We start from the raw sequence: 11,900 nt of genomic DNA on the forward strand, positions 1-11,900 counted from the left end.
GGATATGTTTTACACGTATGCAACCTGTTTTTTTCCCCATGGTATAAAAAAAATGCCCTCTCTCGTGAGTGTTTGCATGTGCAGTCATCCATACGAAGTCTCATACAGGTTTGGTTTTAAGATCTGGAGCTATTCACAGCGTAGGTATAATTTAGTGAAAATCAGTTTTTAGATATATATTTAAGAGTGCTCGTAACGTGTTAATGTAAGAGCATCTCCAAGAGTTTTCTACTTTTTTTTCTCCGAAAAACTTATAGTTTGGCAACTCCTAAAAAAATTTGGGGAGGAAAAAAGAATGTCATCTCCAAGAGTTTCTAATAAATGGCATCTAAAAAATCAAATTTGGGGCCCACATGAATTATGTTGCGGCTTTTTTTCTTTTCCATGCATCTTCCTCCTCTCACTTCTGGGCGGACCCCACGTGTCATAGACAGCAACATGCATCTTCCTCCTCTCGACAACAGGGATGCCGCACTCACCCACTGGAGCTGGCCGTGCCGAGCTCGCCGGTCGGGGCTGGCCGTGCCGCGCTCTCCAACCGAACCTATCCACGCCGCGTCGGCCTGGGAGGCGTGGGGGCGGAGCTGAGGCGCGTCGTGTGGGCGGCGGCCGGGTTCACCGGAGGTGGAGGGGCAACGGGGCCGCGGAGGTGAGGCGAGGGCGTGCAGGAGGCAGCAGGCTTCGCCGGAGATGAAGGGGCAGCGGGCCGCGGCGTCCTCTGTGCTCAATCTGCGGCCGAGCCTGCCACCAGGGCTGGGGCCTGAGTCCCGAGCGGTTCGCCGCGCCACGCCGACCGTGGCTGCCCGCGCTCGCTGGTCGGGCTCCCGCGCTCGCCGACAGCGAAGGAGGAAGGGAAGGAGCGAGGGAGGGAACGTCGGTCGCCTGCCGTGCCATTGGAGCCGCGTCCGCGCGACCGGAGCAGGCGCCGCCGCTGGGCGTTGGGATAGGACCACGCCGCCACTGGGGATGGGGCAGAGATGCCCGCGGCCGGCAGGGGAGGATCCGGAGGGAGTAGCAGCGCGCGGGAGGCGAAGGAAACCGAGCGGGAGTCGAAGGATATGCGCGAGGCTGTGGCGCGTAAAGTTACGCGGATGAGGGGGATTTTTTCCAACTCCTAAAATATTAGGAGATTGTATTAGGAGTTGTTGGAGATGGATTTTTTGTGGATCTTTCTAAAAACTTAGGATTATGATGAGGTTTGGGGAACTATTAGAGATGCTCTAACTAACTATTATCTAATATAATTCTTCTTTCGCCTAAAAAAATCAAATAGCTTCCACTATCCGTAGTTCATATTGGAACAACCATTTGTAATTTGGCACCCAAACTCAAATTCTTTCTTATCTGTCCCCATCTCAACTTTTTCTTTCCATGATGCTTTATCACACCAAGAAGAAGAGAAAAGTTAGCGTGTGTATTATGCATGAGCCAGTGGAGATGCGTGTGCAGGCTCCGTCGTCAAGAAACAGAGAATAAATGATTAAGCTAGCTATCTGCACATTCATGCATGCGATACATAACTAAACTAACGTACAAACTAGTAAATCTGCTCAGATAATCCAAGGTTATCAAATAGAGAATTCTCTGCAACAATTTCTTTGATTAATCAAACACAAACAGTTTAACTGAAAATTCAAATATAGGATTATAGGAAGAATTTTAATTTTAAAATTATGAAATTAATGATATATTCATATAAAATGGGTTGCATTTGCTTTTTAACATCTAAGCTGACAGTATTTATAGAGGTCGATACTTTATTTGTAATATTTTTTTTAGAAAAAATATCAAAATAGTGTGGGGAAAACGGGGCCCACTTATCGGCCTGTGGAAGGCCGATATACCCTATCGGCATCCGACTCGCGGATAAGAATGCCGGCGCTGCATGTGGAATAACATGTCGGCCATTAGTAAGCCGACAGGACCCTATCACAATTTTTTTATAACCATTCCTATCTCACGGTCGCCTGGTTTTTCTCAGTCCGTTCAGGCGAGGTGAACCTGTGTCACTTCTGTATTATCCCTAAAACAAGTACCGTAAATTATTACTTTTGTGTTTTGTTTTGTGTCTTTTGTGTCATAATATATTAAATTTTGTCTTTATCTTTCTATAGAAAATAATTGTAAATTATTAATTGTCTCTGTGTCAACACAAATTAAATTTTGCCGGGTCTGTGGTCTTGGTTCTGAAAATTGCAGATTGCATTTACAGAAATTGTAATAAACAGAATTAACAATTTTAGTATAAAATATATGCAATAACCATCGTCTCAAAGGAAACTAAAATTCAGCAAATCCTTTTTTTTTATTTTAGCTCTTAGTTCTGCAATTATTTATTAAAATATTACTATATAAAAAAATCAAACACGGCATCGTCGGTGGCTACGACCTACCTGATAGGGAACTGTGGTAGGCAGCAAGCGGCACTCGGGTGTAATGGAGAGGGGCGATGGTGGCAGGCTAGCGGCTAGGCGCAGTGAGAACGCCGCATCAGAGCAGTCGCTGTGGACCACACCGCATCGACGCAGAGAAATTTCCGCTGTCTTTCGTTGCTGTCGCCTGCTCCAGGCGCTCGTTCACCGTCCGCAGACGGCCTATCACATCCTCAACGGTGAGGGTGGACAAGTCCAGCATCGTTTCTATGGAGAGAGCGATCTGGATGTACTTTGTCGGCACGGAGTGGAGATACTTGGAGACCGCCTTCTCTTCGTCGATGATGACACCATGGCTCTTTAGCTTGCTGATGAGCGTCTGCAGGCGGAGGGAGAAGTCCTCCACCGTTTCACCATCCTTGAACTTGAGGTTGGCGTACTCCTGCTTCAGAAGCTGGGCCGTTGCCTTCTTTGCGCGGTCGAAACCGACGCGCATCGCCACAATAGCCTCCCACGCCTCCTTAGTCGAGCTCTTCGTCCCCAACGGCTCCCTGTACTCCACCGGTACAGCAGCGAGGATAGCCTCCAGCGCTGACATATCATCTTCTTCAATGTCGGTGCCCTTGTCAACAGCATTTCAGAGTCGTCGGGCTCTAAGCTTGACCTTCATGGTCACCGACCACTCTCCATAGTTGGTGTGAGTCAGCGTCGACCAACTGGTACCGCTGACCTCCCGCACTGTGCGAACAACGACCTCCGGTCGTAGCTGGGCAGCCACAGCAGTGACACTGTTGTCGCCCATCTCCGAACCGCTCGTCATTGCCAGCGGTTAGTCTGGCGACGGTGTTTGTACGGCTTTGATACCACTTGTTGGCCCACAGGATCATCGGCTCAGGTGAGTGAACCACTCACCAGTTTTGCCGAGCACCCGCTAGTGTTGTCGAGCATCCACTAGCCGTGCCGATCACGAATAAGCGTTGTCCGCCTCCACACACTATGGCTTGAGCTAGAAGAAGAAGGAAGAACAGAGCATGCACGCACAATACAAGACACCAGCGTTGGCCGAAGCCCTGTCTGTGAGATGGCAAATCTGAGCTCTCTTTACTGAGTTACCGTGGTAGTCTATTTATACAACTCTATCCATCTAATCCTAATACAGCTGCCCTGCTGCAACAGTGACTAGATAACATATAGGGCTGACTCTACGCCGGCCACTGCATGTGCCTACAGTGCTGCAGGTGAGCAGTTCGGCGCCTGCACCTGCAGTAGCTACAGTATCACAGCAGGAGGCTTTTTTAGCGCTGCCTTTCCCTTGCTGTGTTCACACAAGGTAGCAGATTATCTAACACAGCCGAACAGTTGCAGTGAAGCTGTTCATTGATAAGGAGAAGCAAAGGGTGTTGTTTGCAGAATCTGACAAGGATTTCGTCGACGTGCTCTTTAGTTTCCTGACGCTGCCTCTTGGCACCATCGTTCGGCTTCTTGGCAAGCAATCTGGATTAGGGTGCCTTGATGAGGTGTACAAGAGCGTCGCGAGTCTCAGCATAGAGCACTTCCAGACCATGCTTCTTGCGCCCCTCAGTTCTGCTGCAACTCAGTGCAGTCGACTTAAAGTGAAGATTGACAATACAAATCCTAGATCAATATATGTTTGCAGGAGTACGACTTGCCATGAGCGTGTCTTCAGTTCAGTTCATAATGCTATTTGCAAAAGTTGTAAAGGTCTGCAGTGTATGCTTCGGGAATTGCCCGGGAATGGTAATGCTGCGGTTGGATATGATGTTGATGGGGTTTTTGTCAAAAGTGGTCAGACGCTAATCATAACAGATGATCTCCAAGTGGCTCCTGCTTCTACATGTCTTGTGTTCTCACTGCTCGAGAAGTTTGGGCTAAATGAGGGAGCTGATATTAAGGAGGAGTTTCTGCATCTCGATTACAGCAAGGTTAGTCTCTCAAGTCTCAACTGCAAGATAGTTTCCGTATTTCTCCTAGACCCCTACCTCCAAGGAAGTAATATGTGATAATTAATATCCAGATCCTCAATCCATAGTCACTTCTGAGTACCATAGATCCTCCTGCTTCCCCTTTTTTTATTTTAATGCATCTTTTTGGCTGTAGGGGCACCTAGACCCTCCAGTGTTCCTTAAAAAAACTAAGTACCATAACAAAGCCCGATGTTTGAATAAGTGATTGTTCGATGGATTTTTGTCAAAGTAAAATCCATATGTACACTTTTATTTGTGTGTACCACCGAGCATATAAAAAAAGGAAAAATGCATACATATACATATATATGCTTGTGTCACGTGCATTCAGGCAAGGAAGCTAATAACCACCGTGTGAGCTTCTGCGTGCTACAGGTCCATGCATGCAGTGTAGGTATGCTCGCGACAGGCAATGGGAGAGAGCTAAACAGATGCAGTCATGATACGTATGTGCGCTTGTATATATACGTCCGGAATCGGCCGTAGAGCTCGTATATATGCCGGTCTATACCATGTATTTTCCGCATAATTGTACACCAGCTGGGCCGATGCGACGCGGCGCTACTCGGTGCGAGGTCCAGAATATTCTAGAACGTTCGGGGGATATACAGCCAGCAGATCCGTGTATTGATCGCCAGCTAGCGTACATGCACGTTTATCAGCCGCAAGCCTCTCTGGACCAAATATACGTACGTATAGTAGGCTCTATAGTCAGCTGGGCCCATGCCTCAGTGACTGCATGTGAGAAGCTAATCCATATCAAGTGCTGGCCCACTGTTCAGCCAAGAAAGGAGATGTTTGTTTGGTATACGGAATAGAAGTGTCCAGGTTCTCGCCAGGATATACACGAGCCGAAGATAATATCGAACGGAAGACAAGTAAATCTCCAAATATCTCGCTCGGTGGCAACCAACAAAGGCGGCGCGTGCGTGCAGCCCAACAGGCTCGGCATTACCCTAGCTGTTGCCTATATAAAGAGCCCCCAGGACTCTATGAAAGGGCTAATCAGACCTCACCTCCACGCCGTCAGGCTGTTCTTGGCAACAAGAGCTAGAAGCACATCGCCATCCACCACTCCGACGTTCAGCCCCAGACCAGCAGCTAGCCAGCGGCCAGACGTCATCTTCCTTCGTGAGTTCCTGAAGCTGAGAAGGCGAAAGCCACCAGTAGAAAGAGATGGCATACACGTTCTTCTCCATGGGTAAGAAACTAATTTAGTCAATCTATTTATTAGTTACTGTTTCTTTTGCAATCTTGCATGGATATGAGCACATCGGTCCAATGTCATGATTTGGGCCAAGAAGAGAGCGACGTGGCGGTCTGATGATCGAGACGACGCCAGACTTCGCGTCATGGGAATACGGAGCACCGACGGCCGGCTTTGGTCCGCTGGCGTCGAACACGCCCGAGTGAAGGCCGAATGCTACCACGACATGAACTTGAAGATGCAAGTTCTTTACCTACACACAAGGAACACCAAGATGCAAGCAAGGCAAGGCTACGTGCATGTGGGCATGTACAGGGCCATGCATGGATGCATCTACACGTACATGCTCCAGATGTGCTGAAGCCAGGAGGCCACGCCGGCCTCCACAAGAACGCAGCGCCGCGATGCAGCTCTCCATCCACTACTTCAACAACTCCAAGTGAACAAGTTCCACGGCGTACCACGACGACGCGACCGAGGAAGTCCGATCCGATCCGATCCGATCTACACCAACCATGCAAGTGCGATCAAGATGACACCACGTGCTGTTCGACACTGACAAGGCGGACTACACGGGCGGGCATGGCTGATGTTCCAGCCATGTTGTACCGGCTCATGGACCAACGAGGCCCTTACGCCGACGCCACCCATATCTACACCAACACTCTGCACGGAGAAGTGAAGCGAAGATTGAAGACGACGACCACAGCAGCAGAATCGGAGGTACTCTGTGATTCAACTCACAGGGGTAATTAACTGAGAGCCTTCTGAGGCCACAGGAACCATGGAGACCACATCGCCCAAGTTAGATAGCCATCAGCAGGCCATGGCGCGCATTCTTTTCTTATGAATTTGTACTTGTTACTCGTGATGATTAATAAGATACTATGTTCCTGTCTTTTAATTTTGTGTACTATTGTACACTGGCACGCCCGCACACTTCCCACACGAGAAGCCGCTGTAGGCGGATTTTCTGGTGTCCAAACAGTGATCAATATATCCGTTTCTTACAGGTAATCAGCTTGCTCAAGCGAACATTGATCTCCAAGGAACCTTTAACTGGCCTGTATTTTGATGTTGTGTGCCACGTCGGATGCTGTGCCTGTGAGTCTAGATGAGCTCCCAGTAAATATGTTCCCGAAGGAAGAAAGCAACGACGGACATAAGTTCAATGTTATCAAGATATGAGATGTTTTTAGGTGCTTGGGTGTGGAATTTTTTTATTAGCGGTATGATTTAAAAGTAACTAATTAAATATAATTAAGGATAGTTTAGTCATTTTAGTGCAGGCATTACCTTTAATCGTTATCTTTTCCTTTTGCACCGAACGCACACATGCATCAGCGTCGGAGACGGTTCGCCGGCTCGCCGCCACTAGCCTGCACGAGGCGCAAAAGCGCCGGCAGTCTGTCCAGGCTCACCATGGCCTGCCTGCAGGGGCTCGTCGGCGCCCGCCTGCAAGAGCCTGCGGCTTGGCTGGCTGCGAGGGATCGACGCCACCCGGCACCCGCCTGCCCGCCTGCATGGGGCGCACCGCGGCCGCCGGTCTGTCCGTGGCTCGCTACCAACTGTCTCAAGGGGCTCGACGGCACTGAGCTTAGCAGGGGCTGCTTGGCAATGAGATTTCCATCCTCATCCAATGTAACCGTTCTAGATGAACCACATTCACTACGGCAAGATTGATGACCAATCAACGATTCAAGCCTGAGATGGTAATTGGCAATACTGAATTTGTGGATTCAAGCATTTCGGAAACCTGATGCAAGCTTGAATGAAAAATTCAATTTATAACTTCTTAGCTTACTGTGAACCAAATCCGACAATGAGTTCAATGTGCTTCCTCTAATGAACACAGAATTGTTTTTATACTATTTATGGATTCTAGGGGAAAAATAGAAATCAGTTCTGGACCCACTAAATTTAAGTTCCGTCCTACGACTTAAGTTGTTCTTATTAGGTTCCTTCCTATTTTTAACCATTAGATCTAAGTGAATGAAAGGCTCTCATTATTTTCAAGCACAGTAAAAATTCTCTCAAGATAAAGCTTATTCAGACTGCAGATAACTCCGCAGTACTCTATGCGGAGGTTGGGCAAGATTTTATTGATCTTATATTTGGCCCCCTTGGCTTTCCACTTGGTTCCATAATCAAGTGCTACGGTCAGTGGCCCACAAATGGATGTGTCGATAATCTTTACCTGAGTGTAGAAGGGAGTGCAAGGGAATGCATAAGAGAAGATTGCCGGAGCTTGCTGCTATCTCCAAAGTTGGCGCCCTTCTTTGGTTGCAGCATCAAAGCGCTGCAAGTTGAAGAATCAAATCCTAGAAGCGTGTTGCTCGACATGTGTTTTCAGTGCTTCAAGGTTGGGGGTGACAAAAAATGCACTTGCTCTTCATATATTCATCGTTGCCATGTGTTTTACGAATTACGAGACGAACCCGAAATCTACGAGTGGAGTACATGACACTAGTAGAGCATATATCAAGGGAGGGCTAAGAAACTTCATCGTGACCGACGACCTGCGCATCCTTCATTTCTCCTTGGCCAACACACTCCAAGTCGTGCGTGCATCCAATATTCCCAAGGAGAAACTCGTGGAGAAAGAACTTAGTCTTGACATAACTCAGGTAATTCTCAACCTATTACTACTATTGAACAATATGTGGTAAAGAATAGATTCCACTTTAAAAAAATAAAGAATAGATTCAATCCCTTTTCTCAAATATCCTGATTTTAGTTTTAGGTTCTCACCAGGTCCTCTGCCTCTGCCTGTGTAGGTCCTAAAGATACTGAGAGCTGCAATAGCGGCTCGTGAGGCACTCAGCAACGTTCTTCTACATCCTAAAAAGAAGCGGCTTCCCCATCACTTGAGAGATTCACTTGTCGCCAAACTCATCCGCCAGACGACCACTGCATCATCTGAGGCCAGGAATCGAAAGCATAGCGCGTTCCTCCTTCCGTGTTTGCATACTGCATCAGTAAAATGTACTAGTAGTACTTGCTAACGTGCCTTCATGACAGAGGCATCTATTGCGTTCTCATAATATCCGGTTCGCTGTCAATAAAATTGAGCTCTTATGTATCATCAGAACTTGTCCTACGGAGTACGGATTTCCCCTTGATCTGTGTTGGAGCCTCTGTTCCGGCAGAGCAAGCACACTACAAGGCGTAGTCTGTGAAAACATTTTCCAAGCGCGGGAGCCAATATTCAAAGACCAGCCAACGTCTCTCGATGACTCGACCACGCGTCAACGGATGTGTTCTTGAAAAAGATAACTTGACTCGTAATTGGTGAAAGTGAGGGCTGACTCGACCCCATGTCAACGAACATGTTCTTGCAAAAAGATAACTCGACATGACTCATAATTGGCAAAAGTAAGGGCGATGGAGTTCAGATTTGTCATCTCCTATACAGAGCTCCGGCCAACGCTGGTGCTTGTACTATGTGTGTGCTCTGTTCTCCCTTTCTTCTTCTACCTCTGTCCATAGAGTGTGCTTGGACAACGTCTGTCGTGCTCGGACGTGGTCGACAAGACTGGTGAGTGGTCGACTCACCTGAGCCGGTAATCTTTGTGGGCTGACAAGTGGTATCAGAGCCGTACAAGTGCCATCGTCGGACTAACCGCTGGCGATGACGGACGGTTCAGAAATGGGCGACAGCAGTAGCACTGTTGTGGTTGCCCAGCCACGATAGGAGGTCGTTGTTCGCATGGTGCGGGAGGTCAGCGGCACCAGTTGGCCGACGCTGACTTGCACCAACTATGGAGAGTGGTCGGTGACCATGAAGGTCAAGCTCAGAGCCCGACGGCTCTAAAATGCTATTGACAAGGGCACCGACAATGAGGAAGATGATATGTCAGTGTTGGAGGCTATCATCGCTGCTGTACCAGCGGAGTACAGAAAACTATTGGGGCGAAGAGCTCTGCTAAGGAGGCGTGGGAGGCTATTGCAGCGATGTGCGTTGGTTCCGACCACGCAAGGAAGGCTACGGCCCAGCTTCTGAAGCAGGAGTACGCCAACCTCAAGTTCAAGGATGGTGAAACGGTGGAGGACTTCTTCCTCCGCCTGTAGACGCTCATCAGCAAGTTGAAGAGCCATGATGTCACCATCGATGAAGAGAAGGTGGTCTCCAAGTACCTCCACTCCGTGCCAACAAAGTACATCCAGATCGCTCTCTCTATAGAGACGATGCTAGACTTGTCCACCCTCACCATCGAGGATGTGACAGGCCATCGGCGGGTGGTGGATGAGTGCCTGGAACAGGCAACAACAATGAAGGATAGCGGCAAACTGCTGTTGACAGAGGAGGAGTGGGCTGCTCAGAGAAACTCTAGGGTAGCCTCCTCCAGCCGCGGTCGCAATAGCAAGCGCCATGGCAAGGCTTCTTCAGAGAAGAAGAAGTAGGTCGACCCCAACGCATGGTGGCGCTGCGGGAAGATGCGCTATTGGGCACGGGAGTGCCCAAATCGCAAGCAAGAGAAGAAGGCTGAGGCTCATCTAGCGTAAGCTGATGATGATGATGATGAGGCAACTATCCTGATGGTGACATTCTGTGCACTACATGATGTCGAGGCCGAGGAGAAGGAAGAGGTGACGATGGTGGAAGGACCTAGGAAGGCCCTGAAGGCTGTCAACCTCGACGAACTACACGCCCAAGTCCACCTCGGACGTGTGGGCGCCGACCAGGAGCAGTGGTGGTATCTAGACTCTGATGCCAGCAACCATAGAATGGCGTGGTGGAGAGGCGGAACTAGACGATGGTCGGCATGGCTTGATCCATGATGAAGGCCAAAGGCATGCCGATAAGATTCTGGGATAAGGCGGTGACCACGGTGGTGTTCATCCTCAAGCGCGCGCCTACCAAGGCCCTGAAGGGCAAGACGCCATTCGAGGCTTGGCATGGACGCAAGTCGAGCATGTCCTTCCTCCAGACATTCAGCTACATCGGCCACGTCAGGAAGACGAAGCCGATCCTCACCAAACTGGAGGACAGGAGCACACCAATGGTGTTCCTAGGCTACGTGGAGGGTACCAAGGTGTATCGGCTCTACGACCCATGTGGAGACAAGGTCCTTGTCTCACGCGACGTCGTGTTCAACGAGAAGGCAGCATGGGACTAGAACAGTCCGAGCATGGGGGAAGCTGGCGGCTTCACCAGCACCTTTGTCGTTGAGCACCTGGTCATCCACGGTGGTGGAGACATTGGGGAAGAGGTGCCGAGCACTCCTGGGGCGGTGCCGAGGACTTCGGGAGGGATGCCGAGCACTCAAGGAGGAGTGCTGAGCACTCCTAGAGGGATGCTGAGCATGCCAGGAGTTGTGCCAGGAGGTTCTACAGTGGTGGCGACCACTCTAGGATGGGTGCCGATCACTCCCATAGCAGAGCCGAGGGGTCTTGCAGTGGTGCCAACCACTGCAAGACGTGTGTCGAGCACTCTAGGAGGGGTGCAGACCACTCCAAGAGTGGTGACGAGCTGTCAAGGAGTAGTACCAGCACTACAACCGGGGTGCCGAGCACTCTAGGTGCTGTGCCGAGCACTCCATCGATGCCGAGCACTCCATCGAGTTCGCCTCACCTCCAAGTGATATCACCGAGTTCGTGGATGCCTTCCACGAAGGTGAGGAGGTGCGGTTCTACAGGCTGGATGACATCGTCGGTGGCACAGGGCCCTTAGGCCTGGTTGGTCGGCTGCTCAATGACCAAGAGCTGTTGCTCATCAGTGTAGAGGAACCACCCATGTTCGCGCTGGTGGAGCGTGATGGAAACTGGCGATGGGCAATTCTGGAGGAGATGAAGGCGATCGAGGAAAATGGGACATGGGAGCTCATCGATCCACCTCTAGGATGCCGTCTGATCAGCCTGGAATGGGTGTACAAGGTCAAGCGCGATGAGCTCGGCGCCATTATCAAGCACAAGGCGCGCCTTGTCGCCCGAGGCTTTGTTCAGCACGAGGGCATCGACTTTGAGGAAGTCTTTGCACCAGTAGCGCGCTTAAAGTCTATTCGTTTGCTACTAGCCTTGGCATCAGCAAAGGACTGGTGCGTCCATCACTTGGATGTTAAATCGGCCTTCCTCAATGGCGAGCTGGCGGAGATGGTCTTCATCAGGCAATCTCCAGGTTTCGCCGTCAAGGGAGAGGAGCACAGGGTGCTCCGACTGTGCAAGCCGCTCTACGGGCTACGTTAGGCCCTACGAGCATGGAACGCAAAGCTTGACACCACGCTGGGCGAGCTTAGGTTCTAGCGGTGTGCAACCGAGCACGCGCTCTATACACGGTGATGGGAGAAGGAGGAGCTCATCGTCGGCGTGTATGTGGACGACTTGATCGTCACCGGC

At 49.9% G+C, this 11,900-nt stretch overlaps 1 protein-coding gene across 1 annotated transcript; it reads left to right on the forward strand.

Annotated features, from left to right (window-relative positions):
• Positions 1-353: 353 nt before the first annotated feature.
• On the forward strand, positions 354-4,715 carry LOC136531469 (uncharacterized). The gene is made up of 3 exons (XM_066524129.1): positions 354-649; positions 3,724-4,315; positions 4,689-4,715. Exons 1-3 carry the CDS (start codon positions 354-356, stop codon positions 4,713-4,715), a joined length of 915 nt encoding a protein of 304 aa, XP_066380226.1.
• Positions 4,716-11,900: the final 7,185 nt, after the last annotated feature.

Source organism: Miscanthus floridulus, unplaced genomic scaffold, assembly GCF_019320115.1.
Source record: "Miscanthus floridulus cultivar M001 unplaced genomic scaffold, ASM1932011v1 fs_356_3_4, whole genome shotgun sequence".
Taxonomy (NCBI): Eukaryota; Viridiplantae; Streptophyta; class Magnoliopsida; order Poales; family Poaceae; genus Miscanthus; species Miscanthus floridulus.

Coding starts and splice junctions, on each gene's coding strand:
- LOC136531469 (XM_066524129.1), top strand. CDS start 354: ATGAATTATGTTGCGGCTTTTTTTCTTTTCCATGCATCTTCCTCCTCT. Junction 650..3,723: donor GGGGCAACGGGGCCGCGGAG/GTGAGGCGAGGG, acceptor TATCTAACACAG/CCGAACAGTTGCAGTGAAGC. Junction 4,316..4,688: donor TGCATCTCGATTACAGCAAG/GTTAGTCTCTCA, acceptor ACGTGCATTCAG/GCAAGGAAGCTAATAACCAC.